This window comes from Papaver somniferum, chromosome 4 (assembly GCF_003573695.1).
Source record: "Papaver somniferum cultivar HN1 chromosome 4, ASM357369v1, whole genome shotgun sequence".
Lineage (NCBI taxonomy): Eukaryota > Viridiplantae > Streptophyta > Magnoliopsida > Ranunculales > Papaveraceae > Papaver > Papaver somniferum.
The window spans coordinates 19,435,477-19,460,259 of record NC_039361.1 but is presented as its reverse complement, the minus strand read 5'-3'; the positions used below and the strand labels follow the sequence as shown (position 1 = coordinate 19,460,259).

Sequence of the window (24,783 nt, the reverse complement as noted above, 5' to 3'; positions counted from 1 at the left end):
TACACGAAAAAACAAAATTATGGAACGAACGGAAGGGCAGACGCATCGCGCGTGAATGCTATACTAGTAACAAGAGGGTAAACATGTGATGGCGCCAAACATTCAAGCGAGCAGAGATATTTAAACTCCGATTTTTGATATCATCGTCTAAAGACTTTATCCCTGTCAATGAAACATAAGATAGATATACTGGGATTTCTCCCAGTAGAGACAGTCATGTGGGACTCAAATCCATTCCCCCAGTTTTTCCACGGGTGATGCCCTGAGACCGTCTTTCTCGGATTGTTTTCTTTGAGGACAATTTGGTCTTATTTTCTATTCATTGGCCCTTGCTGTTTGCTCTTTGATGCAAAACATCCAAATGTGAAAAGAAAAGTGATAGAAAACGACCTGACAACCTACGGTCTGTTAATGTCCTACAGAGATTAAGGATGTTACCTCTGATTAACTATACTTGTCCCATTCCAAGATTATCCCTGCCTGTCTATATCAGCACTTTGCTTTTAGCCAAAATTGATAAGAACAACAATACTAACATAAATCTCTCTCAGACATTAAATTTCAAATTTCAGGTGTAAGGAAAAACATCAAGATTCGTATAAGCAGGCATGGGCAAGCCAACTCCTCCATTATTTCGGCGACGTACTTCAAGAAGCCGGTCACACACTCACACTACTACTTCCTTGAAAGCCGTCCACAATACGTGGAATCCCGACAACAAGATCATTGGGGATGGGGTGGTGCCATTGAGAAATTTGGAGTACCAGTGATGATGAATATGATGGTTTTAAAGTATCAACAAGTAAGTAGTGCCAGTCCATTTGAAAAGAAGGATTTTTTGGGATCATGGTTTTTTTGGGACCATGGTTTTATTTTGGGTAAAGACATTAGAAGTAAATCTAGGTCACCTCTTATCTAGATATTTATATTAATACCTAAATTATCCTCCTGATTAATTTTGGGTGATGATTAGTTAGTGTTAATAATAGTTAGCGTAATGATTATTGAGATGATTAAGTTAAAGATAATTAGTGAGATTAAAAAATCAGATGTTTTTTTAAGAAGTAGAATTATTGAGAGAATAAAGTTAGAGAAGATGAAGAAGGAAAACATGAAAAACGATGGATTTTACCAACCACAACCGGAGGAAGGGTATTTGGGGTACCCAGGTATGCTTCAAACTTAGATAATGTTGGTTGAATTGCTCCAAACTTTCAAAAAAAAAATGAAATTTTTTATGTAGATTTGGGCCAGTTCGGTTACCATATGTCAAGAACATGTAACCGAACACACCTGAAAGTGTAGTTCGGTTACGTTTTCCAAACACGCAGGTTACCGAACTCGCTCGTTAATGGAGGTTTTGGTCGTACAGTGTAATGTTCGGTTACCTAAGATAAAATGGTAGGTAACCGAACTTTGAACTTAACAATTTATTTGGGTACATCTTGTGTGTTCGGTTAGTTCGCAAACTTCAACGCAACCAAGTCCCCAACCGAACTGCAGGTTAAAAGTAACCTAGTGTTAGAAGTTCGGTTGGTTCGCAAACTTCAACATATTTTGCGAATCAACCGAACTGGGCTTATATATGCATGTATGCAATTAGGCAAACGTTCGGTTACTACGAAATTTATTTCTTGGCGAATTAGGTAGAGTTCGGTTACGAAGTTTCAAAGGTAGAGTTCGGTTACAAAGAAAACTTAACATTTTTGCGAACGAACCGAACTTGTGGACTTCTCATTATTTTCGTAAACTAAAGTTCGGTGATATCCTTATTTTGCGAAGGAACCGAACTTATGGACTTGTGTTGTTCTAATACAAGGAGCTCAGTTAAACGTATTTTTTTGCGAATCAACCGAACTCTGAGTTCGGTTAAGAAAAATTTAATTCGTGATAACCGAACTTTTCTCTGGAAAAAAAAAAAACTCCATTAAACCTCTCTGCAACTTCCATTTTCAACTCATTTTAATGATTACTTCTCATTTATTCAACCAAAAACGAATGACAAGTAATGGGTTTGTGAGAATATCTTTGTTAATGTTTTAAATTAAGCTATATATATATAGTGGTGGTGGTGGTTGGTGGTGGTGGTAATCGGTGGTTGGTGGTGGTGATAATCGGAGGAGGTGGTGGTGGTAATCGGCGGTGGTGGGCGGTGGTGGTGGTGGTAATCGGTGGTTGGTGGTGGTGATAATCGGAGGTGATGGTGGCGGTAATCGGCGATGGTGGGAGGTGGTGGTGAGAGGAGGTGGTGGTTATATATATATATATATATATGTGTGGTTATTGGGTTGGTTTTAAATTAAATTAGGTTAAGGATAGGTTAATCATTTCAATGCTTTAGGACACCCCTTATAACTATAGGGAAGATGGCCTAATAAAACCATGGTCCAAAAAAAAACCATGGTCCCCAAAAAATCGTTCTTTGAGAATCCATGGCTTATGCCACTCTCAATTCTCGTCCTACTTATTCTAACCTTCCTACCCGTCACAATGAAATTCATTCGGTTGATATTGTTATCTTTCGTTGTGGCCACCATAACTTCATTCTGCCTTCCTCGCTCGTGTTTTTGGATTTCTTACCCTGTATGCGCTATTCTCAGCTATTACAACTGGTACTTGTTGTCACCAACAGCACCATCATGGTGGTCACCTTTCCGCGAGTTGATTCTTAGAATTCAACAGATGACTCTCCCTATATTCACAAGTCTAATTCAGGTTTTCCGGTATAATGCAAAAAGCAATCGGGCAGAAGACACAAATGAGTCGAACAACAACACCGCCAGGTTGCCAGTTTAGTAATACAGAATCAGTGAGATCTTGCCATTTGAATTGTGGCACTGGCTGGTGTTTTCTTAGACTGCGTGTCTGGTAGTATTATTAAATTAAACTAAATTAAATTAAAGAGTCTCATCTCTCTATGGATTATGCTCAAAGAGCCAGTTATTTATTAAGTAAATCTTTTGTTTTGCATCAAAATAAATCTTTGACTGCACTGGAGTTTTTTTCGTTTTTAATATTTCTTTTTTGTTAGACTGCACTGGACTGGAGTATGATACTTTGACATGTGTTTGGTCCATTTGTGTAAAAATAATAAAGGCAATCTTTTTAACAATTTTTTTCTCTGTCTTTTGCATATTGCCGGGTCACTCAGATCCGGAATCAAATAAGCGACAGAGAAGAAAGCAACAGGACCAAAAAAGGGAATCCTTCTTCCTGTGGCTTTATTAAAATCTGTAAAATCAACTACAACAATTCCCTAAATTTAAGTCAGTTGTTAATCTAGCTTGTTTTAGGGATTTCTGGATGAACAGTTTACTCAGCTACAGCAACCACAAGATGAGTAGCCCAGATTTTGTGTTTGATGTGTGTTTTTTTTTTCTTTTCGAGGATTGTGAGAAACTTCTAGATGAATTAGCCATACCTCTGTAATTTTGAGTGAGAGATCTTGTTGCCATTAGTTTGATTTGATATCGTTGTTTCTAGTTGTGAGCACATGCACCGCGCGTGGGTCCGAACGCTCACAATCAATCTTTAACATCTAGGGAGATTATGATGACGGTACCCTGGTGTTGATTCATCGGCTCAAAACCTTCGGGTTTATCATGGCCTCATCCAACCACTCCAGGCGTGGCGTTTGTGCATGGGATATAAGTATTAAGGAAAACAAAACATATAAGCAAACACGTGCGGAGCTAAATGAATGTAAAGTGTTGAAATGTAAATAAGACCATGGTTTACGTGGTTCAGCACTAAGGCCTACATCCACGGGATTTGTTGTTCTACTATGTTCTTCACGGTTACACGAATAGTTGAATGATTTTTGGGGTTTACATGTTTCTCTCCTCTCAGGGATTAACTTACCTTTGCTATTTCTCTCTCTCTCTCTCCTTCCCTTCCTGATGTTTTCGATCCCCTTTCCTCTTGGTGGAGATTGGGTATTTATAAGGTTAGAACGTGGGACCCATCTCTGAAGACCGTTGGAACCTTATCTTCTTGTGTCCTTGCGTCCATCGCGCGGAGGTCTGCGTTTCCCCCTTGATCCCGCAGAGGCATCCTCGCTCGTTCCACAGGTTGGTCGACACGTACACTGCTCGGAGTGTTTAATGTGGGTAGTTGAGGGGTCTGCTCGTGTCAGACAAGTGTCTTCTGCCCCTGTCAGCCCGTGTCAGCTAACTTTCTCTCCACCGTTGATCTTGGCTTCTCTTTTGGGGATGAGATAAAGTAACTCCTCGGACTTTATTTGGTGTTTCGTGACCCATCCTGTTTTGATGTTTTTGGCATGCATGCTTTCCACGTACCTCTTTATATACACGTGTCTGATAGTGAGATATATGTGTACACACTATTAATTTGATAGTAATTGTGGATCGTTATTGGTGGGTGGGAAAATCGATTTGTTAAACCCGACTGGAAGAAGGATGAGAACATGGCGGAGGACTGGAACTGTACTTCCCGTAATTGGAATGGTGATGCTAATGACAAAGGTAACATTATTCTACTCGATCTTTTTGAATTACATTAGTATGTGTAAATTGTCATGGTTGTTGATTTCTCGTAAGTTTGACTGTGATTTGTTTGATTTGGTATCCGGACCAGACGACCAGCGAGGACTACAGGTTTTTTGCTATCTCAACTGCATTCTCTGAGTTCAGTAACAAAGGAAACAATACCAATTTAACATTAACCACAAGCAAAAGCTTGATTGTGGTGGTGGCTACATGAAGTTACTGCATTATTATGTTGACCAAAAGAAGTTTAGTGGTGACAGTCCCTACAGGTAACTAGTACTCATGCTTAATTACTTTCACTGTCTATTCGTCTACTACGAGCTGAATACGCCGTGGATCACAATTGTGGGGCGGGAGCCATTTTCTTACAGTTTGATCTGAGATATTATGAGGAAGTATTTCCATAATCTTTGAACATGTATTACATTTTCTTTGATATTTTCTATTAGTGTGGTTAATTAGAGGTCAGGTTCTAGAGCCTGAAAGTTGGATAAGAATTATTGGAATATTTATTGAGAGGATTTGTCCCTTGAACTGTTAATGAATTTGCAAACTCATGTTTGTTCATTACCTGGAAACTGACTAAGTGACTGGTGTACTTCTGGCAACTGATTTCTGTTCTTCCAAATAATTCCTAGTAAAATCAGTTCTGGCTGTTGTTTCAATTTTTCCTAACTTTTGGTGGTATGTTGCACATAATCTAACATGAGCAAATGTAAGATAGTTTGAATACGTTTAGAGACAAAGACTAGATCAATATCAATGTGTTCTGATAACAATCAACTTTCGTATGCTTGGTTTAGGTTTTGGTTGTAACAACTAACAACCCACAAAGGAGTGCCCAAGGAATTTCACGGAGCAAAACAAATTGAATTAAAAAGTTAGTTTCCACTACTGTCACATTATTACGTTCATTACTCCACTCCGAATGACTTCTAATTCTTTTACGCTTTATCTCATTTGTACAGGCGTAAGTTACTAGTTTTTGTTCTCTTTTATTGCAGCTTCCTCTGCCCATGGAAGAATAAGGTTCCCCCTTCGCTAGGTTGTTGTCCCAGAATTATATAAGAGTTTGCCAACTTCAAGCTTGACGTTATACATGCATCTTCACCTAGAATTATGGTAACTTTACCTTGACTGTTCCACATCTTCTAATATAATATAAGTCAATCTTTGGTTTCTTGTTGGCTACCGATTTTGTTGTGACCAACTTTGATATTGAAGTCCCAAACACTGAATCGACTGATGGCCTTGGTTCTGGAGCTGAAATTGTGTGGAACTGGAACCAGTAAAACCAGTTTTAGTGTTCTGGGAAAACAGGTGCATATGGCAATTTTTTGATACCCCAACTGGCAGTATCTTAATTTAGATAGGGATATTGTATTTTCATATAGCTAATAATCTGAATTTTAATTCAACAGGTATGGGCCAAGCCATGCATTAGTAGGTGGGTTCAGCTCTAAATCTTGCTCTAGCATTGGAACACATATGGGATCAGCTAAAACATTTAGTACTGGTGAGATTTTAAAAGCTGCCAATAACTTTGATGAATCAAAAAACTGGGAGGAAATGGTATTCTTGATGACGAGATGAATAGTGTTCTTAAAAGGAACACATTCATAATGGCAGCTTGGATCTCATTTACATGGTAATTTGAGTGATTTTGCATTCATCGTTTTCTCTTAACTAAATAGACCCCTGCACGCATTTATTGGTTTTGTTTCATGTTTGGTTGCAGACGTGGAAAAGAAATTTATGCCACTTGGTTGGAGTTCGCGGTTGAAGATTGCACTTCGTTCTGCTTGTGGTTAATCTTATTTACAAAAAGACTACTTGCGTGTCATCTAATTTTGATTTGGCTAGAACAACCCTGGATGATGGAAACAAGCACTCATATCTTGGGAACTTTTGGGTATGGATTGATTTTTTTCTCTATCGAATTTATTATATTTGGTAAGCAATTATTTCCCAATGACTACTCTTCGCCTTTCTCACCAAAAATTAACCTAGAGTAATGGCAAATGGCCCTTATTATGACTAGGTGGCTAATTATATTGCTTGCAGTAACCCTCCAACGATATATATTCTGAAATTCCTTTTTTGTATATGTAGCCCCAGAGTATGCAATGACCATGCATCTTCTTGTCATGAGTGGTGCTTAAAGTATGGTATATTTCTTCTCGAGCTTGTGACAGGAAGGGAAGCTGTAGACATGTCAGGACCACAAGGTCAAGAGAGTTTGGTCACCTGGGCTAGTCCACTTGTCAGTAAGGAAGTTTAGGAATGATTGTCGATCCATCTATTGGGTCTATTTCATTAGACAGTGTGGCCAAAATAGCAGCCATAGCTTCGATATGTATACAGCCAGAAGTACCTGACTGTCCTTTTATGGGTGAGGTTGTCCAAGCCTTAAAAGTTAGTGATAATGTAGTAATATCTGAAAGTTGTAGCCAAGAGGCTTTAACTCTTTTAGGAATTGATACTAGAACTAGTACTGGTTTCCAGAACATTATTCACGAGCTGATTATCGAATGATTCATTATGATTTTGATTCTATTAAAAAAATGACAAGGCCGTTATCCGTATTAGAAGCGTTCAGTAGTTCCCCCAGGTTTTGACAAGAGTTCGTTAAAGTCTTTTAGAAGGCATTCTAGTTAAGGCCTGTTAAGAACTGGGAAAAGCTGACACTTCTGGGGTAGGCTGCCAAGATACCTGCTGGAACCATGATTTTGCACTCAGACCATGGGCCTTGCTGAAGTTTCTGTGTGCTGTTTAAGAACAGCAATGCTTAATGTCAAGAACACTTGCGTATAGGGAACGTCCATGAGCATTATATGACTAATCCAGATGGATATTTGTTATTTAATACAAGAAAATAAAAATTCAGCCCTTCAAACTTCAAGAACTGGTTGCAGAAGTTAACCTTTGGAGAATGGATTCATTATTCTGGTGGCCCGTGAAGGATTTTAAGATTGAGATATTGATTTTTCTTTTTTTTTTTTTTGGTGGTCATGTAACTAGTGTTCATGCTGTACATAATTATTTTTCTTTTATCAGCTTGTAATAGTGGGAAGAACTAACATTCTGCAAGAGCATTGGTAATTGGATTCCAACGAATTATTTTTCTTTTACGTTGTCACCTGACATCCCACATTCAAAATTTTACCATCCAGTAACTTCTGTGGCACACATCAAATTCTTGTCATAGGGTTGCAATGAACTACTAAACAAAAATTTGAGTTGCACGGTATATTTTGGATTCTAAATGAACCCTAATTTGGGACATACAGGATAATTTTGGGGCATACAGACTTCATCAAATTCAGCTAAGGGCTGTCCTAGTGATGCTAAAGTTACTGTAATACCCTCATATAGTTCAAATTACATTACTACCCTTCCACTTAATTAAATTCTAATCCTAAAACTTTCCCACTAATTAGTCCATCCCCCTAATTAACTACCCTCCCACTAATTAACTCACTCATTAATACTAAAACGGTTACTTAAACCAAAAAAAAAATATTTAAAGTTTTAAAAACCAAAAACCCTTCTCTCCCCCTCTTCTTCTTATCTTCTTCTCAAAAATTTCTGAAAATTTGTTCGATTAACTTCTCTGTTAAACACATACATGGCACCTCGTGCTAAGCGATGCCCTAGAAATACGGTGTCGAATCCTGGTGTTGCTTCTGTAGCATGTCAATTTAGGGTTTTTGGAAAAGATGGAGATGAAGTGGATAGTGGATCGATTGGTGTTGGAGAGGGAGAAATAGAGGCTGATTCTTTAAGATTGCACATAGAAAGGTATTTCCCACAAACCCATTGTTTATTTTTGCGTATTTCGTTGATTTATGACATGTAATCGATGATTCGTCTCGGTTTTTGTTAGTTTCAGGGTAGTGTTCGGCTGAAATGTAGCAGCCGAACTTATTTTTTTTACACAGACGAAGAACAGTTCGGCTTAAAACTTGAATATCGTATGAGCCGAACCATTGAGTTCATCGGCTTAAATTTTTTATGATAATCAACCGAACTTGAATGCCATTATTTAATAACCGATCTATTACTGTTGGGTGCATTGTTCGGCTCATTGTGATTAATATCGAATGTGCCGAACTTTTCTCTGACCATGGCTAATACTGTTGGCCACCTAGTTCGGCTCATTGTGATAAATATCGAATGTGGCGAACTTTACACTGTGTATGGCCAAAAACTTCCTGTAAACTTGTCCACTTATAAGTGAGTTATCATATTTATTTAATTTGGAAAACTAATTAAGGTTTGTAATTTGTGTTAGCACGCATCCGGGAAAATTCAAAGAGAAGCTCAAAAGGAGAACAATGGAAGTGACTCCTTCTAACTCAAAAACTCCCAAACCTCGAGGTGGTGGCACAAAGAACTTACATGCAGGGAAAAGGGGAATTGATACGACTTGCTATTTGCCCGTAGAACAAGAGGATGACAATGATGAAGATGTTGGTGAGGAAGGTCAAGAAGAAGAAGAACTAGAACTAAAACAAGAACAAGATAAAGTTGTTACATCAAGGGAGACAGGTAAGCACATTCCTCATCCGGATAATGTGATACGTCCTCGCAGGGATGGTTTGCCCCATGGTCTCCCTGAAGATGGTGGAAGAGTGTTGATTGGATACAAGGAGTCATGGGCGAAGAAAATTTACGAGAATCCGGATCACAGGGATGCAGTCCGCGTACTTAGACACCAAAGCGCCGCACATTGGGATATTTTCAAAGAGGCTCCTGAGGTGGTGGCTTTAGTACAAGGCTCAGGTTTATGGCCTGCTATTTTCTGTGCACAAGAGGAATTTTATGCAGTTACAAAGTCAGCCTTTTGTGAGAGATTTTGTCCAGAGACTTACACATTTCATCTCCCCTTTGGCGAGATGGCAATCACTTCAGATGATGCACAGAAGATTAGTGGTCTTAGAACGCATGGGAAAAATGTTTACTCAGCGGTTTATGAAATGACTTGGGATGAGTTGTATGTACTTGCTGAGGAAACTCTTGGTTGGCCAAAAGACAAAACAGAGGGATGAGGTCACAGCTAAAGAGGCGAAGTTTGTGGATTCTAGCACAAAGAAGTTGAAGAAAATCAAGTTCACTGCTTTGAAAAAGTGTTTTGGAGACATAAATGAGAAAATTTCAAAGGGGAAGTTGGTTATGGACGAGGTCACAGCTAGTACATACAGGGGAATTGGAGTTTGCCTGCGCTGCTAAAGAGGTGAAGTTTGTGGATTCTAGCACAAAGAAGTTGAAGAAACTCAAGTTCACTGCTTTGAAAAAGTGTTTTGGAGACACAAATGAGAAAATTTCAAAGGGGGGGTTGGTTATGGACGAGATCACAGCTATGCGCACTGCTACCGCGTATTTGTTGCATACTTTAGGAAGTGTTATATTTCTCGATAACAGTGGGAACAAGGTTAATTCTCAATACCTTCAATTGTTAAAGGATTTGAAAAGCTGCCACAAATACTCTTGGGGAACCGCGGCCTTTTCTTTCCTATTCGAGCAACTTGGAACTGTGTCTAGGTTAACAAGTAGAAACATTGGAGGTTATTTCACAATGCTTCAAGTAAGTTTACACATTGTAGTTCCATTTTCAAGAAAAAACTCGGCTTTCAATTTTGGTTTATTTTACGCCGAACCTACTTTTCTGTAGGTTCGGATGTTTCGATTTCAATATCCTGAGCCGAACTTCTAGGGGTTCGGCTTTAAACCTTGTTTTGTACATAAGTCGAACTTGCTTCTGTTTCCCCAAGTTGACAACCTCCATGATCCAATTCTACTGATCCTAATAATTAAGTTTTGTGTTTTGTTTTTAATATTGTTGGTGTAGGTATGGATATATGACCATTTCCCGGATTTGAATTTAGTCAAGGAAGATGACAAATGGGTAGATACATTCCCTACCTCGGCCAAATGGAGTTTCAAGGAAAATAAGAAGAGGAATAAAAAGGAAATCTTGATGGCTTTGAGAGAAAACTTAGACTCTTTGACTGCTGAACAAGTTATATTTCAACCATACAACAAGGATGAAGAAGATGATGATGTTGTTGAGGATGAAGATATGTCGTTGGGGATGTACTATGTGCCATTGTTTTATCCCGAAGGCTTTATAGTGTTTGATCCCCGTCGAGTACTCCGTCAATATGGATTTATCCAAACGATTCCGGTGCTAGAGGAATCAAAGTTCAAGTTGTTGCCCAAGGTTCTAAGGGAACAAAGAGTATCGAAAGTTCATGGAATGCCGAATATGATCCCGATCCTACCATTGATTGTTGGGATAAATTTGAAGATAAAAAATTAAGTTGGGTTGGGTTCGAAGATTTGCGTGACGATCCTTATGAAGTTGACCCGGCTTATATAGATTGGTATAACCAAATTTCACATCCCTTAATCATTAATAGGGAAAGTCAAGCTTTGGTAGATGGTAAGAGGGGAAAGCGAACACAAAAGGAAGTGGAACCGAAGACGAGGAAGAACACAAAGGGCATGGTTGAAGATGTTTCGAAGTCTTACGGAACTATGGTATATTGAGTACATACTTTTAAACTTGTTTTCAATATTTTTGTCTATTGTTGCTTGTATATTTTAACTAAATTTAATCAGATGGCTGGGGGTAACGACGTGTTGAAGGATGTGAAGAAGAAAATTGATTGCAATGTGGATATGGCGGTGGAAGAGAAAGAATATATGTACAACCGTTGGGTTGGAGTAATCAACAAAGGTGAAGGTGCGAGTGTAAGTGGGGCTAGAAAAGGTCGTGGTGGTGGAAGACGCGGTGGTGCTCAATAGATGATTATGTTCAAATTGAAGTACACTAGGTTTTTATGGTTTGGTTTTTAAGTAATGTTTGATTTTAACACAATTTTATTTACTTGAAGAAAACAATGTTATGTGTTTGGTTTTCGGTACAATGTTTTGATGTTTAACTACAATGTTATGCTTTTATGTTTAAGTGAAATGCTATGCTTTTTGTCTAATGTTGTTTTTATGTTTAAGTTACAGTATAAAGTTCGGCATATAAATATGTAATACGTATTAGCCGAACCTTTTACAATTTGCTAAGTAAAAAGCTCGACTTATAAGTGTTTAACACGTATAAGCCGAACCTTACACTGTAACGTATGACCAACAACGTTCATCAGGGGCATCTCATACTTATTGGTCTTGTAAGTGCAATCCAATACGAGAACTTGTGGGAAGCATAACGCCAACTTTACGCATTCCGGAAGGGCAATAAAAAGGTGTGTCACATGGCCAAATTCATCCAATTTCTTTTGGCAAGCATAGTTCTTCTTTTGCGCCAACCACAATAATTGTTGCATCACCAACCTACCTTGCAAATCCTTTCTTCTCAAAGTACTTCTCGCGTTATAGATTTGTTGCAACGTAGTCTTGTTATTCTTATCATCCGCCTTCAACTTGCTAAGAATTTTAAAGGGTGCCATACATACTCGTGTCATTTTATCTACCTCCGCATATTCATGAGCTTTTAGTCTTCCGGCTCTATAATGTCCATGAAGATCCTTTGGACGTGGGTGGTTATGACGGCAATCCATATCTTCATTCATTTTGAAAACTTTTTCATTTATGTTCCACTTTAAGACGATCTTGAAAGGACAATTTATCTTCCTTGTTTTAGTCTTATATGTTTTTTGTCTACCTTTAACTATGACGCAATTGATTTTCCAAGCATGTTCCTCAACCCATTTAACAACTTCTTCTTTGGTTTTCCACGTCTACATATACACAATTACAAAACTTAAGTTTTATTAATGATTTTGCATACAACAAACTTGAAAAATAATAAAAACATAAACTACGTTACCTACCAAGCCAGTTTGGAAATGATCTTTAGTATCTTCATGAATGACATCAACAGGTGGTGGTTGATCCTCCACAGTTTCCATTTCAGGAACAATCTACAACAATATCGCACAGGTTTTGGGTCAGGTTCGGCTAGTACGCAGTACTCTATGAAAGCCGATCTCACGGTTCGGCTAGTTCGTGTTCGATTTCCAAAGCCGAACCTATTCTCAAACATGGATTCGGCCTATTGGGCACTAATAATATAAGCCGAACCATAACACTTGAAATTTATAAAAACAAAAATTATGGTTCGGCTGGATAACGTGTAAGCCGAACATTTCATTGTAACTTGTATAACTTTTTGTATACCGTTCGGCTTATATTATCACATCGCATTAGAGCCGAACCATGAAAATTATTTGGCGCGAAAATATTGAATGAAAGTTCAGCGTATATATTTCTCAATCGTAGAAACCGAACTGTTCTTATTTTTGATGGTTCGGCATACACATTATCTGCCAAACCTTACTCTGTTGCGCCGAACTAGTTGCAAAAATCATAACTTTTGGTGAAATAAAGCTACAAAACGGAAATTAAACAACTTCTATAACCATACCTGTGTATTATTAGCATTGGGTTCCTCATCCATGTACTCATCTTCGGGGTTTGGCTCCATAAAGGAATCATCTTGAGCTTGAGAAAAAGGTTGAGTTTGGGTAAAATCATTTTCAAAATCCAACAAATAAGCCATGTCTGGATCTCCATCGTAATTGATATGTATTTTCAACTTTACGTGATGAAGATTCATCTTCCTCACTCGAATTTGTATCACACATTTCTCAATAATCACAAAGATCACAAAGAAAAAAATAAAATCCTCCTCTCCTTCTTCTTTCCTCCTTCTTCTTTATCTAAAAAAAACTAACTCACTAATCTTTAAAAAAAAGAAAATTATGATCCTAAATTAACACTAAACTAACTAATCAGATCAACACTAATTAATCAGATTAACACTAATTTAACACTAATCTCATAAGGGTATTTTGACATATATGAAAATAGGTTGGATAAGGGATAGCCTAGAAATACCATTTCCAACCCCCTTTTTTGTCTTATTATGTATGCCTCCAAATTATCTTGTATGCCCCAAATTAGGGTTCTTCTAAATTGCATCTTTATCGTTCAGGTGACAGATTTTAGGTCATAAAACTTGGGGGTAAAATGTTCCCAGTGAGATATGCAAGTCCGAGTCCGCTCAATACTGTTTGAGACGAGCGATCACAATTCAAGCCTAGGAAACTATCCAGCTTCACTTCCTAGGCACTCCCAACTCTTAAAGTTCTGTCAACAAAACAAAAATATATTCAATTTCTCTCTCAGTTCCAAACGACCAAACCTAAGTTGAAATCTCAGATTGGGATTTCATTAACTAACAGAGTTCAACTAACCTTTTCTTCTTCTTCAGTTGAAGTGTAACCAAAGTAAAGAACCCAAACAATGTTGTTATCATCGTCAACATTAATTGAATACAAAAACCTCGTATTTCAAATCGGATTATCAATCCTTCTAACTCTAATCCTCACATTTCTTCAACTCCCAATTCGATTTCTCGAAGGTCTTAACACTTACATTCATCCAGAAAACGTCGCAAGTGATAACAATAAATCTGGGTTTCGTCCAGCAATCCGTAGACCAAGTGATAACAACACTTCTGTAGAAGGATATCAGAATTTAGATTCAAGTAGTAATGAACAAATCAAGAAAAGGGTTCATCCTAAGAAAGGTAAATTCGAGTTTGATGAAACTAATGCTCAGATATTTAGATTACATTTAGTTGATAGTCATATTAGATCGAGGCTTTATTTCTCTGATTATCAGAATGTTTTTGTTTATTCTTTCATTTCAATTTCATCACTTGTGCTACACAAATGGGGGTTGAATATATCTGACAAATCTGGAGTTTTTGTTAATGGATCTGTGGCTCCGATTTTGTTAGGGTTTTTCTCAATTTTGAAAATAGTCGTTGTAATTGGTAAGCTTTCGTTTGAGAGATCTGCAAGTAAGAGGTCTGAGAAGCAATTGAGTTTGATTGTTGGTGGGTTAGGGTTTGTCTTGGGGTTTTCGATCTTGTTAATGGTTGTTCCTTCAGTGTTTGATTTTGAATTTGAAGGGATTGATGGGTCTGGGAAGGTTGTTGTAGCTATCTTAGCTGGTTGTCTTTGTGGGTTTTTGTTCATGCCTGCGATGAAGATTGCTCGATCGTTTTGGCTTGGAACGGATCAACTGCGATGGAATTTGTCAATAATTTCTTGTGGATGGTTTGCAAGGTTTCTTCTTTATTTGAATTTCATCATTGGAATGTTTACGTGTTTATTGTGGATTAAACCAGTGGTAGCAATATTTGTTAAAGTAGTGAATTCTAGTGAGAAGTTGGCTGGGGAGAAGTTGGTTGGGAATTTGGGTATGGCACAATCAGATTTCGATAAGTTCAGGCTAATGTGTTTACTGGCTTTTGGGGTTTCACAGTTTTTGGCATTGAGGCCTAATTTGCAAATGTATCTGAACGAGGCAGTTCTGTCGTGGTACCAGAGATTACATGCTAGTAAAGTTCCGGACTTGGAATTCAGTAGAGCGAAAATCTTCTTACACAATTACTATATGTGTTTGGTAGTATTGCAGTTTCTTGCACCATCCGCATTGGTTCTTCTATTTCTTGGATTATCGCAAATCGAAAAAGAAGAAGGTAAGAGCTTACTCACGAATTTCCCATTTTTATACAATTTCTTACCATGTTCTGCACTTGTAAAAGAAGTGGCATTATTTATGGCTTGGTGGGTTGTTTTTGTTTGTGCACTATTTAGTTCATTAAGCCTTGTACTATATCGTAAGGGATTTTTGTATGTGTCATAACGGCTACGATTGTAATCTAATTCAGTGATTTTTTTTTTTTTTTAAATAGTTATAAAATGAAGATTGTTGTGCTGCTTTTGTTATTTACCTCTCTTGTTTATGTTACATTTTTTTGTGAAATTGTACAAAAATTAGCTTTAATTAAACAAGATATGTTAAACTACGCATTGTGACCATTAGGAATCTAGTTATCTTAATTTTTGGACTCCATGGGTAATTGTTGCTGAATCAACTCAAAATCTGATTTCAGTGAACTCCATTTTTTAACTGTTCTTCCAACTTTTTTTTATCAAGCATAAGCTAATGTGCCTAGTGTTTATCGGAGTTCTATGCTTCATGCCATGTGGGCTTGTATGATTTAGGTTAGTAAAACCTTTTGTTTGTAGAATTTTTTGTTCTTTGTCTGTTACTCTTGCCCTCTCTATATTGTTTACTCTCTAGTCGTTTGGACATCATACTCGAGAAGAACATTGGTGGTGGTGTTTCTATCTCAGAAAACCTTATTCTACAACAGTACTTTGGCGTTCCTGATTTATGTACCAGTCATAACAAACTTGTATCAGACGTTCGAGACGTTTCTGTGCCTTTGACATCACGTAGGAATGTAGGTCATGCTTATCTAACCTTTATAGAATGCTTGAGGGAGTCTGCTGAAATTGAGCTTGAGTTCGTCATGTGCATCGTTACATAAATTTTGCTATCTTAATTTGGACCCTATGAGTAGTAGTTGCTGCATCAACTCAAATCTGATTTTAAGTAATCAAATGTGCTTCCAGTAAATTCCATTTTTAAACTGTTTGGTTGCTATTTATTTCTTCCACAAGTCTTATTGGGCATAAACTATTCTGCCTAGTGCTTATTGGAGTTCTATGCCTTCCTGTAAACATGGCTCTGAACATATGACATGTATACAAATAGCTATTGGCTATATCTTTAGTTCTTTACCCTACAGGATAAGAGATACACCCTATAACTATATTTTATCGCCTTATCATGTGTTTTTCTTTGCAATGAAAATCAACCAGTAATATTACCATGACACACGACTAGAGTTGTGGGTCTTTCACCCTTGAGTAAAGAGTAGGTGTGGGCAAAAGTGGAGTCAATGATCGAAATAGATAGTGACTTATCCTTGTAAAGGACTCTCCTCTAGACACTGCTAGTATAGGATGTTCATATCAGTTGTCTTTTAGGTTTGTATTACCTTTTGTAACTATTTTTGATTTGGGTTAGAAAAATCTCCTGTTTGTCAAATCGTTTGTTCTTTGTTTGTTACTCTTGCTTTTCTCCTTACTGTTTACTCTCTGGTCGCGAGGCGAACGTAGTGGTTGTTTTCTTTTTTAGGAAACCCCTTTTCACAACAGTGCTTTGTCGTTCAGACTTTTTTGCATGTGTCATAACGGCTTCTTTTGTAATCTAAATGAGTGTATTTTTTGAATAATTATAAGCTAAGACTGTTTTGCCCCCTTTCCTCTCCATGTTACTCTTCACTTCTTTAGTGACCTAGTTATCTTAATTTTGACCCTCTGGGTAATTTTTTGCTGAAGCAACAGAATTGTAAGATGTACCCTGTAACAATTTCAGGTATGGATCTTTTATCACTGGGTGGATAAATTGGGCTCACGGTTCAACTAGATAGTATTTCTTGTGACACTCCCATAGAGTTCAATTTTCACAGTAGCTCTTGCCTTTTGCTTTTAGGTATCTTTCGTAACGTCTTACAAGTGTGGACTAGAATGTTTTGCTAAAACCATGGAGGATCTGAGACTTTGACATCAATTAGCAATGTGGGTCATGCTTATATAAGCATTACAAAATACTTTAGAATTGAGCTCTAGTTCCACAATATGTACTACTTCCGCAGAAACATATAGGTTTTCTATATTATGGAAAAGAAAAATAAGTCTGTTCCGCTTTCTTTGAAATTCTTTGCTGCTGCTCCTCAATTAGTGAGATTTAGAGGGTTGTTGTAGCTTGTTATGAAAGTATAAATATGTGGAATTCTAATTCTTAGAATTAGATCGATTTAAGGGGTAAAGCAGGTTTTAATTTCAGGACGTGATTATTACTCTCTAATCTCAACGCTTCCACCATCTTTCCCTTCTGAAGAAGCATCTAGACTTTAGGTTACAGTTTTTAGGATGACCAGACTTGAAGTTAGCCTCTCTTCTTTTTCCTCTCTCCGTAAGCAAACTATATAGCAGAAACTAGATGGGCTTCACAGCCCTCCCCATTACATCGTCATACAAAAGATTAGGCCAAAAAGATGGAGGGTGATAAACACGTACTTGATTAACATTAGGTGAAATAGCCTTCTTAGCTAGTAGATCAGCTATAAAATTACTCTCGCATAGTTCTGAGTAAAAGAAACATCCTGGAAGAAAGTGACTAAGGTGCTAAAATCTCTCAGGATGTTTACAAAACACCAAGGAACTACGCAGATACCAATTACAAGGTTCAACTATATACGCTAGAGTCACTAACCACTTCCAGCTTTGAATTTACCTAAAGCATGAACTAGCTGCAAACCTTCTTTAATGGCCCATAAGTCTGCCATATTGCTTACTGTAGCTGCACCTTCAGTATTTAGCTTATGGTAACCTGCACAAGGGAATGGCCATCCAAAATACAGAGTAGTGTAAACATCATAGGAGGCAGAGTGATTGGCGGATAAAAAAGTCATCAGATTTACACAGTGCCTGATGGAGAACGACATCTATATTGAAGACTTGTTGGTTAAAGACTACTTTGTTCCTTGATATCCAAATCTGCTATAAAAGGAACTATGCTATTGGTAAGTTGCTTCATTTATCTAGGATGATACTGGCTGTATCTGTGTATCCATTCGAGATTAATGTGGGTAGTAGATATAGAAAAACCTGATTCTGCACAATCGATATAGGGGACCAGTAGTAGCGGGGTGGTCAGGATTGTTTTGGTTTTTATGGATTGTTTTGTTTTGTTTTTCATGTCCCCTTCTCGCTGAGTCGTTGTTGTTGTTGAGACTGAGACTGAGGAACAACTCCAGAAGTGAACATACTCATCATTGATCTCCATGACCCCATAAGTTCCTCGGGTGAAGTTTCTTCTCCTTCAATGTTTATGTCCATTCTTATCCCTGGCTGGGGTTGTTGCTCACTGCGACTTCTGTCTGAGCCATTGTTTTCTTGAGTTTGCTGTGGTCCTGGAAGTGCCACCTACATCGAAAAGTTATGTGAATGGTACTGAAGTTGATATGCCATGACTGATCCATAAACCTCCTTTAGGTGACCATTCTGTTTTTCGTTATTGCTTGTTGATGGCCCTGCACCCTGTTGCACATTTCTTCTATCGACCTTTGCTTGGCCACCCACTGATTTTCCTTGATTGACTGGCTACTTGGATCCAACCGTAGAGCTTTGTTATATAACCTTTGAATATTGCATCTCTATAGTTTCCTTGTGCATAAACCAGCCCAGCCCTAGACGGCTATAAGCTTTGCTGTACCTCGTACAACCTCTGATAACTTTCTACATGCTTCTACATACAGTATTTGTTTGCAGTCGCATAAAAATACAGATTAGTTGCTTCAGAGTATGAGTTTGATTGGTCATCGTTTTTTGTATGACCGGTTTTCTTTAATAAGATGCATAGGAAAAAAAAATCTTATCACTTTGAAATTAAGGCAATGATTATCTAATTCCACTAACACAAGTTTTTTTTTTTCTGTCCCAACCTAAACCATTCAAAGTTTGTTCAAATGGGGGTATGATATATCTTACAACAAACAAATGCAAGCATGGGGAAAGAAAGGGATCATTCCAACGGATAATAGTAAAACAGAAATTTGACAAAAATTTCCACGTAGCTTACCTCATCTATTTATCCAAATACTGAAGTTTTCAACTTAGAAAAAAAAGAAACTTCCATAAAACAATTTTTGTGTGTGTTCTCATAGAGGAGTTCCATAAGTACGGAGCGAAAATTTGGACTACGAACTTAGGCGCGAAGGGTGTTTTCCAAACAACAACTCTGAAGGACCAGCTGATATACACCAAATAGCAAAAATGGTTCATATTATACACTAATTTCATGCACCAGTAAACAGTTATTCTCATGCGCCAGTTGATAGAGGCTGCTAAGCCTAGTAATGCAATTACGTCTAATTTGGCTGACCAACCTGAGGGGCCAAAGGAAGGCAGTCTCTTTTATATTTTTTTTTTCTTCCGTGCGCTGATATAGCCCATGTAGGACTATTAGTTTGACGAACAACCCCATAGAGAATCTAGCTCTATGAAATTGCAATTTTCAGATATAATTTTATTTATTTTCTCCACTGATCATGCATAGTTGCATACTGAGAAACTTCATCTAATGTTGTGGCAAGAATAAGCTAGCAAAAGAAAAGAAGAAAACAGTTGTGCCGAAAATCCAAAAATCCGGTGATCGAAAACCTAGTCTTCGACCACTATTATAATGCCGTACACGACAAATGCTAGCGAGAATAAAGAAAGAAAAACGGTCGATCTGTAATTTTGATAGAATAAAATAGAGAAAGGTGACAAAAAATTCCACATAGCTGACCTCATCCAACTTTGTTCTCAAAGTCAATAACAAGGAAAAAGAAGGTTCCATCATTCCATGCTCTAATGCCGCGGATCAATCCAATATCCATGATTGTATTCCAGAGAGAGCCAGGTAGAGGATGAAAATATAAATACAACAGTCAAAGTTAACATGGACTTTCCTTCTTGTGCATATTTTCACGGCTTATCCATTACATAGTCCTGTTAGGTAACTTGTTAACTGTTAGCTATGGTAAAAACAAGCAACAGTGAATTTAGTGATAAAGCTGGATATTTAAAAAGCGTTTGATAACATAAGCTGGCATACAGTAGATCATGTATTACAAGCTTCTGGGTTTGGAGCTAAATGGAGAAAATGGATATGGTGGTGCATTACTACAGCTCAACGCTCTCTACTTATAAATGGAACGTCCACTGAAAGATTCAGTCCACAAAAAGGGTTGAGACAAGGAGACTCTTTGTCTCCTTTTTTATTTATATTAGTAGCTGAAATTTTAACCAAATTAATGAAGAAGGCAATGGAAATAAATATGTTCAAGGGTTTCAACAATCAGGAGATGATATCCCATCTACAATTTGCTGATGACACATTGGTCTTCATAGATGCAAGAGAAGAAGTAGAAAGTTTATTGTTAGTCTTGCACATTTATGAAGCCATCACAGGTCTGCCTGTCAATTTGCAGAAAAGCTCAATGGTGAGCATTGGAGCTGACAATAAAATTAAAGATTGTGCAGAGATTCTAAGTTGCAAAATTGAGAAGCTTCCTTTCATGTATCTAGGAATGCCAGTGGGGGCTACATGTAATACAAGAACCATTTGGGATGTTATCATAGAGAAATTCCAGAAAAAACTTGCACCCTGGAGGAGGAAATTCCTAAACAAAGCTGGCAGATTGGTACTAATCAAAAGCACTTTAGCTGCATTACCTATTTATTTTATGTCCATCATTCTTATACCGACTTGTGTAGAAAAGAAGCTCACCCAAATTATGAGAAACTTTCTTTGGGGATCTACATCGGAGAAAAAGAAAATCAATTGGATCGCCTGGTCCAGAGTAAGTAGATCGAAAAAGAACGCGGATTAGGAGTTAGAAATCTTAGACTAACAAATAAATCATTGCTTGCGAAATGGTCTCGGAGATTCAGAATGGAGAAACAAGCACTATGGAGGAAGATGATTAAAGAAAAAGTAAAAGGTGAAGAAGAGGATATGTGGGCAAAAACTCTGAATACACCTCATGGAAGAGGTTTTTGGAAAGGAATCCAACAATCAAGACAAATTGTGGAATAAAATTCAACTCTTATTATAAACAATGAAACCTCAGCTAGATTCTTGAATGACATATGGAGGGGGTCACAAAATTTGAAGACTTTATTGCCTGATGCTTACAGAAGGCCACACACAAAGATGGATTCATTCAGAACATGATACAAAATGGAAGATGGGACATTCAACTCATCAGGAATGCAAGTATGGAGCAAATGCAAGATATCATGAATATGATTATGCACATAGGATCACCACCAACATTCCAGATGAAGTTGTCTGCAGATTTGGAGTGAAATTCCCTACCAAAAATTGCTATGAAACCCTAAGCTCTCAAGAAGATTCCCAAAGATTGCAGGTATCTCAAGTCTCTTATAAAAGTATTTGGATAAAATTTGTGCCTCCTAAGGTACAACTTTTTATGTGGATGGTTCTTCAAAATGCAATTACCACTATTGACAATCTAAACAAACAGGGAAGTACGATTTCTAACACCAGATGCAGCTTTTGTAACACAGAAGAGGAGTCTACAGAACATATCTTTTTACATTGTTCTTATGCAACGGAAATATGGAATTATTACATAAAAGACTACAATCAGAATTGGGTACAAGGCAAAGATACGGAACAACAATTCTTGGCATGGAAACAAAGAAGAGGAAGAAACAGAGGGAGAAAGATATGGCCACTCATAATTTTTGCCATTATATGGGTGATCTAGAAAGAAAGAAATCAAAGGGTGATGGCAAGAAAAAGGGGACGAGGTGTATCAATGGCCATTGATGAGATTAAAAGCACAATCTTTTTATGGGTTTCAACCTCAAATTGATTTAGATTTATACAATTCAGTCAACTTATTACCCACTGGAAGGTTATCCTAAAAGAAAAAGTGAAACCGAATATAAACGGTATCGGGATACTTTAATCTTTCTGATACTCTTTTATATTTATCAATAAAACATCGTAACCTTTGCCTTGCAAAAAAAAAAAAAATTAGTGATAAAGCCCCCACCTGATATTTATACATATAAACGCCGAGCCTAGCACAAGCTATATAGAGGGCAAATCCACCGCATATGTCACGTCCTTGGCTCCATGCTGCCACACTAATTGTATGAACACCAAAAAAAAGATACCATCCAAGACTAACCAAAATGTCCAAGGCACGCTCAATCCTCTTGTTGTTTCTCAGTGGGAAAACCAGAATGGAAAGAGAAGTCGTAGAAGCACATAGAAACAGAAAGAGTATTCCTAGTTCTCTACGCCTTTTGTGTGTCCCTCGAAAGTTGTCCCATTTTAGTCACTCCAACACGCATGCAACAAACTTTTATCACGTTTCGTAGCTCTCTCTCATTAGTACTCATCAATTTTTCATTTAATTCATTTACCGGCAAAACAGGTACAGGTAACCTTATCTTGTAACCTTCACTATCCATAAATTACAGACACGTGTCGTAAGAAAAAGGAAGAACCTTCCAGGAGTTTCCTTTCCTTTCTCTTCTCTTCTTCTCCTACTTTCCTCCATCTTCTTCTCTTTGGTAGGGCCTTTCCTTTTTGTTATTCATTTTTATGAAGAAACTTCTAGAAACAACAAAAACATCCCCTTCCACACACCACCACCACAATCCACAACAACTCCTCTGATCTTCTTCCTTCCATGTTCTTTATCCAGATCTACATATCCAAGAAACAATTTCACCAGGTGAATTTTCTGAGGAAATCACCATTAATGGAATCTTAAACTTTTTTTGAAAGTTGTGTAAAATTTCTTCTTGGATCTGGTACTAATTTGTTGTTATAGAGGTGGAATCTACGAAATTTTCTGTTTCTAGGTGTTGATTGATTAAGAAACAGGTGTAGGTGGATATGGTAGAACAAAATGGAGAAACAGAATCATTATCTCAACAACAACAATCACAGCAGAAATCATCATCATTACCAACACCGTTTCTAACAAAAACGTATCAATTAGTTGAAGATACAACAGTTGATGATATTATATCATGGAATGAAGATGGTACTACTTTCATTGTTTGGAGAGCAGCTGAATTTGCTAGAGATTTGTTGCCCAAATTCTTTAAACATAATAATTTCTCTAGTTTCGTTCGCCAACTCAATACTTACGTAAGTCTTAATCATAATCAAACTTTTTTTCATTTCATTCTTCAAATTTCTGATTTCCTCTGTTATTAATGGTGATTTTTGTGTTTTGTTTTTGACAGGGATTTCGAAAGATAGTACCAGATAGATGGGAATTTTGCCACGATTGTTTTAAAAGAGGAGAAAAGAAATTATTATCTGATATACAAAGAAGAAAAGTATCATCAACATCATCTCCGTCACCACCGGTTGTAACGACGACGACCACAACAACAACGGTTGTAGTAGCAGCTGGATCTCCAACTGATTCCGGTGATGAACAAGTATTATCATCGAATTCTTCACCTTCAACATCATTAATTCCACCGGTGATGATGGCGAGTAACACCATAAATTATATTAGGCCTAGCGGCGGTTGCAGTAGCAGTAGTACTAATTCAGAATTAGTTGAAGAAAATGAAAGATTGAGAAAAGAGAATCAACAACTATCACAGGAATTAAAACAGATGAAGAATCTCTGTAACAATATCTTTGCTTTAATGACCAAGTACAAGGCTTCCACTAATCTTCATGGAGAAGAAGCCGAAGATGAAGATAATAAGAGTGGTGGTGGTGGTTTTCCGGCGGAGAAACCGATGGAATTTTTATCATTAAAGCAGTTTTGTGACGATAATGATGCAATCACCGGTGGTGTTAGCGACAGTAGTCGACTTAAAGCTGAAACAGAAGAAGATACGAGTAGTACTCGATTATTTGGTGTTCCGATTCGGGTGAAACGAGTCAGAACAGAGGATGATGAAGAAAATGATCAAAATGAAGAACTGGTGAAACCAGAGCCGTCGGATTCGAATTCGAAAAAAGTAGTTGATGATGAATCAAGATGGTTGAAGAAATGTAATAGTCTACCAAATCGACGGTTGTGCTTGGAATGATTAATATGTTGTTGTAGTATTATATGATGAGATTGTAGTAGAATGTGAAAATTCCTTATACTGGTACGAGGAGACAGGCACGAAGTCACGTGATCCAGTCAACAACCTTTTGTACAAGATTTTCTTACAACAAAGTAATTAGACTTTTGGGGTTTAAATGGTAGTAAAATATTGTGTAATGCTGATCAGAATTGTTGTCTTTTTATCAAAGTTTTCTTGTTGTTCCTTGCAACTTTTTGTAGCAATTTGGACTTTTATGGATGATAATTTTAATTGAATGTATATGGATTTCGCGCAGTACCCAGATAACTTTGCAGGTGCCAACATCCGGCAACAAAATGGAAAATCAGCTGCTGGTATGGTATTGAAGGTTTGGATTTATGTAGTGGGATTATGGTTTCCACATTTGAATCCGTTGGGGTGCACAGTTTTGGCTTTGGTACATATGTTTCTTATCCATTGCTGCGGAGGATAATGTAGGAATCGAAGTGGAAGTAGTCACATGGCTTAGTTGAGCTAAAATGGATTCACGTAGGGTTTAAGGAAGTGAAACATTAAAATCCAAGCTACTTGCTACAAGAATCCAAATGAATTTTGTTGAAGGAATTTGGATGACAAGGAGTTCAGAGAGATAGAGATATGTATATCATTATTTGGGGTTGTTGATTGGTCCA

The 24,783-nt window shown here is 37.5% G+C and overlaps 4 protein-coding genes and 1 long non-coding RNA gene across 5 annotated transcripts; 4 read left to right on the top strand and 1 right to left on the bottom strand.

Moving 5' to 3' along the window:
• Window positions 1–4,354: 4,354 nt before the first annotated feature.
• On the top strand, window positions 4,355–7,503 carry LOC113273582. Its single transcript, XR_003322493.1, has 7 exons — window positions 4,355–4,484; window positions 4,597–4,777; window positions 5,312–5,388; window positions 5,513–5,828; window positions 5,930–6,156; window positions 6,247–6,420; window positions 6,621–7,503. It is a non-coding gene; the product is annotated as an uncharacterized LOC113273582 (long non-coding RNA).
• A 4,102-nt stretch (window positions 7,504–11,605) lies between these two features.
• On the bottom strand, window positions 11,606–12,984 carry LOC113272122. The gene is made up of 3 exons (XM_026522026.1): window positions 12,952–12,984; window positions 12,359–12,448; window positions 11,606–12,265 (listed from the first exon to the last, which is right to left on the bottom strand). Exons 1-3 carry the CDS (start codon window positions 12,982–12,984, stop codon window positions 11,606–11,608), a joined length of 783 nt encoding a protein of 260 aa, XP_026377811.1.
• Window positions 12,985–13,832: 848 nt separating this feature from the next.
• On the top strand, window positions 13,833–15,936 carry LOC113272121. Its single transcript, XM_026522025.1, has 2 exons — window positions 13,833–15,166; window positions 15,687–15,936. The coding sequence occupies exons 1-2, from the start codon at window positions 13,833–13,835 to the stop codon at window positions 15,934–15,936; spliced, it is 1,584 nt and encodes a 527-aa protein (XP_026377810.1).
• A 4,380-nt stretch (window positions 15,937–20,316) lies between these two features.
• On the top strand, window positions 20,317–21,373 carry LOC113272120. The gene is made up of 2 exons (XM_026522024.1): window positions 20,317–20,865; window positions 21,203–21,373. The coding sequence occupies exons 1-2, from the start codon at window positions 20,317–20,319 to the stop codon at window positions 21,371–21,373; spliced, it is 720 nt and encodes a 239-aa protein (XP_026377809.1).
• Window positions 21,374–22,617: 1,244 nt separating this feature from the next.
• On the top strand, window positions 22,618–24,397 carry LOC113274869 (heat stress transcription factor B-2b-like). Its single transcript, XM_026524283.1, has 2 exons — window positions 22,618–23,201; window positions 23,300–24,397. Exons 1-2 carry the CDS (start codon window positions 22,944–22,946, stop codon window positions 24,107–24,109), a joined length of 1,068 nt encoding a protein of 355 aa, XP_026380068.1. The 5' UTR covers window positions 22,618–22,943; the 3' UTR covers window positions 24,110–24,397.
• The last annotated feature ends 386 nt before the right edge of the window (window positions 24,398–24,783 follow it).

Bases quoted from the DNA above. Each gene is read 5' to 3' on its own strand.
- LOC113274869 (XM_026524283.1), top strand. From the start codon at position 22,944: ATGGTAGAACAAAATGGAGAAACAGAATCATTATCTCAACAACAACAA. The intron at 23,202-23,299 runs GTAAGTCTTAAT...TGTTTTTGACAG, and splicing joins TTCGCCAACTCAATACTTAC to GGATTTCGAAAGATAGTACC.
- LOC113272122 (XM_026522026.1), bottom strand. From the start codon at position 12,984: ATGGATGAGGAACCCAATGCTAATAATACACAG. The intron at 12,449-12,951 runs GTATGGTTATAG...ATATTGTTGTAG, and splicing joins CCAATGCTAATAATACACAG to ATTGTTCCTGAAATGGAAAC. The intron at 12,266-12,358 runs GTAGGTAACGTA...GTGTATATGTAG, and splicing joins ATCATTTCCAAACTGGCTTG to ACGTGGAAAACCAAAGAAGA.
- LOC113272120 (XM_026522024.1), top strand. From the start codon at position 20,317: ATGAAGAAGGCAATGGAAATAAATATGTTCAAGGGTTTCAACAATCAG. The intron at 20,866-21,202 runs GTAAGTAGATCG...TGATGCTTACAG, and splicing joins ATTGGATCGCCTGGTCCAGA to AAGGCCACACACAAAGATGG.
- LOC113272121 (XM_026522025.1), top strand. From the start codon at position 13,833: ATGTTGTTATCATCGTCAACATTAATTGAATACAAAAACCTCGTATTT. The intron at 15,167-15,686 runs GTGGGTTGTTTT...TTTACTCTCTAG, and splicing joins GTGGCATTATTTATGGCTTG to TCGTTTGGACATCATACTCG.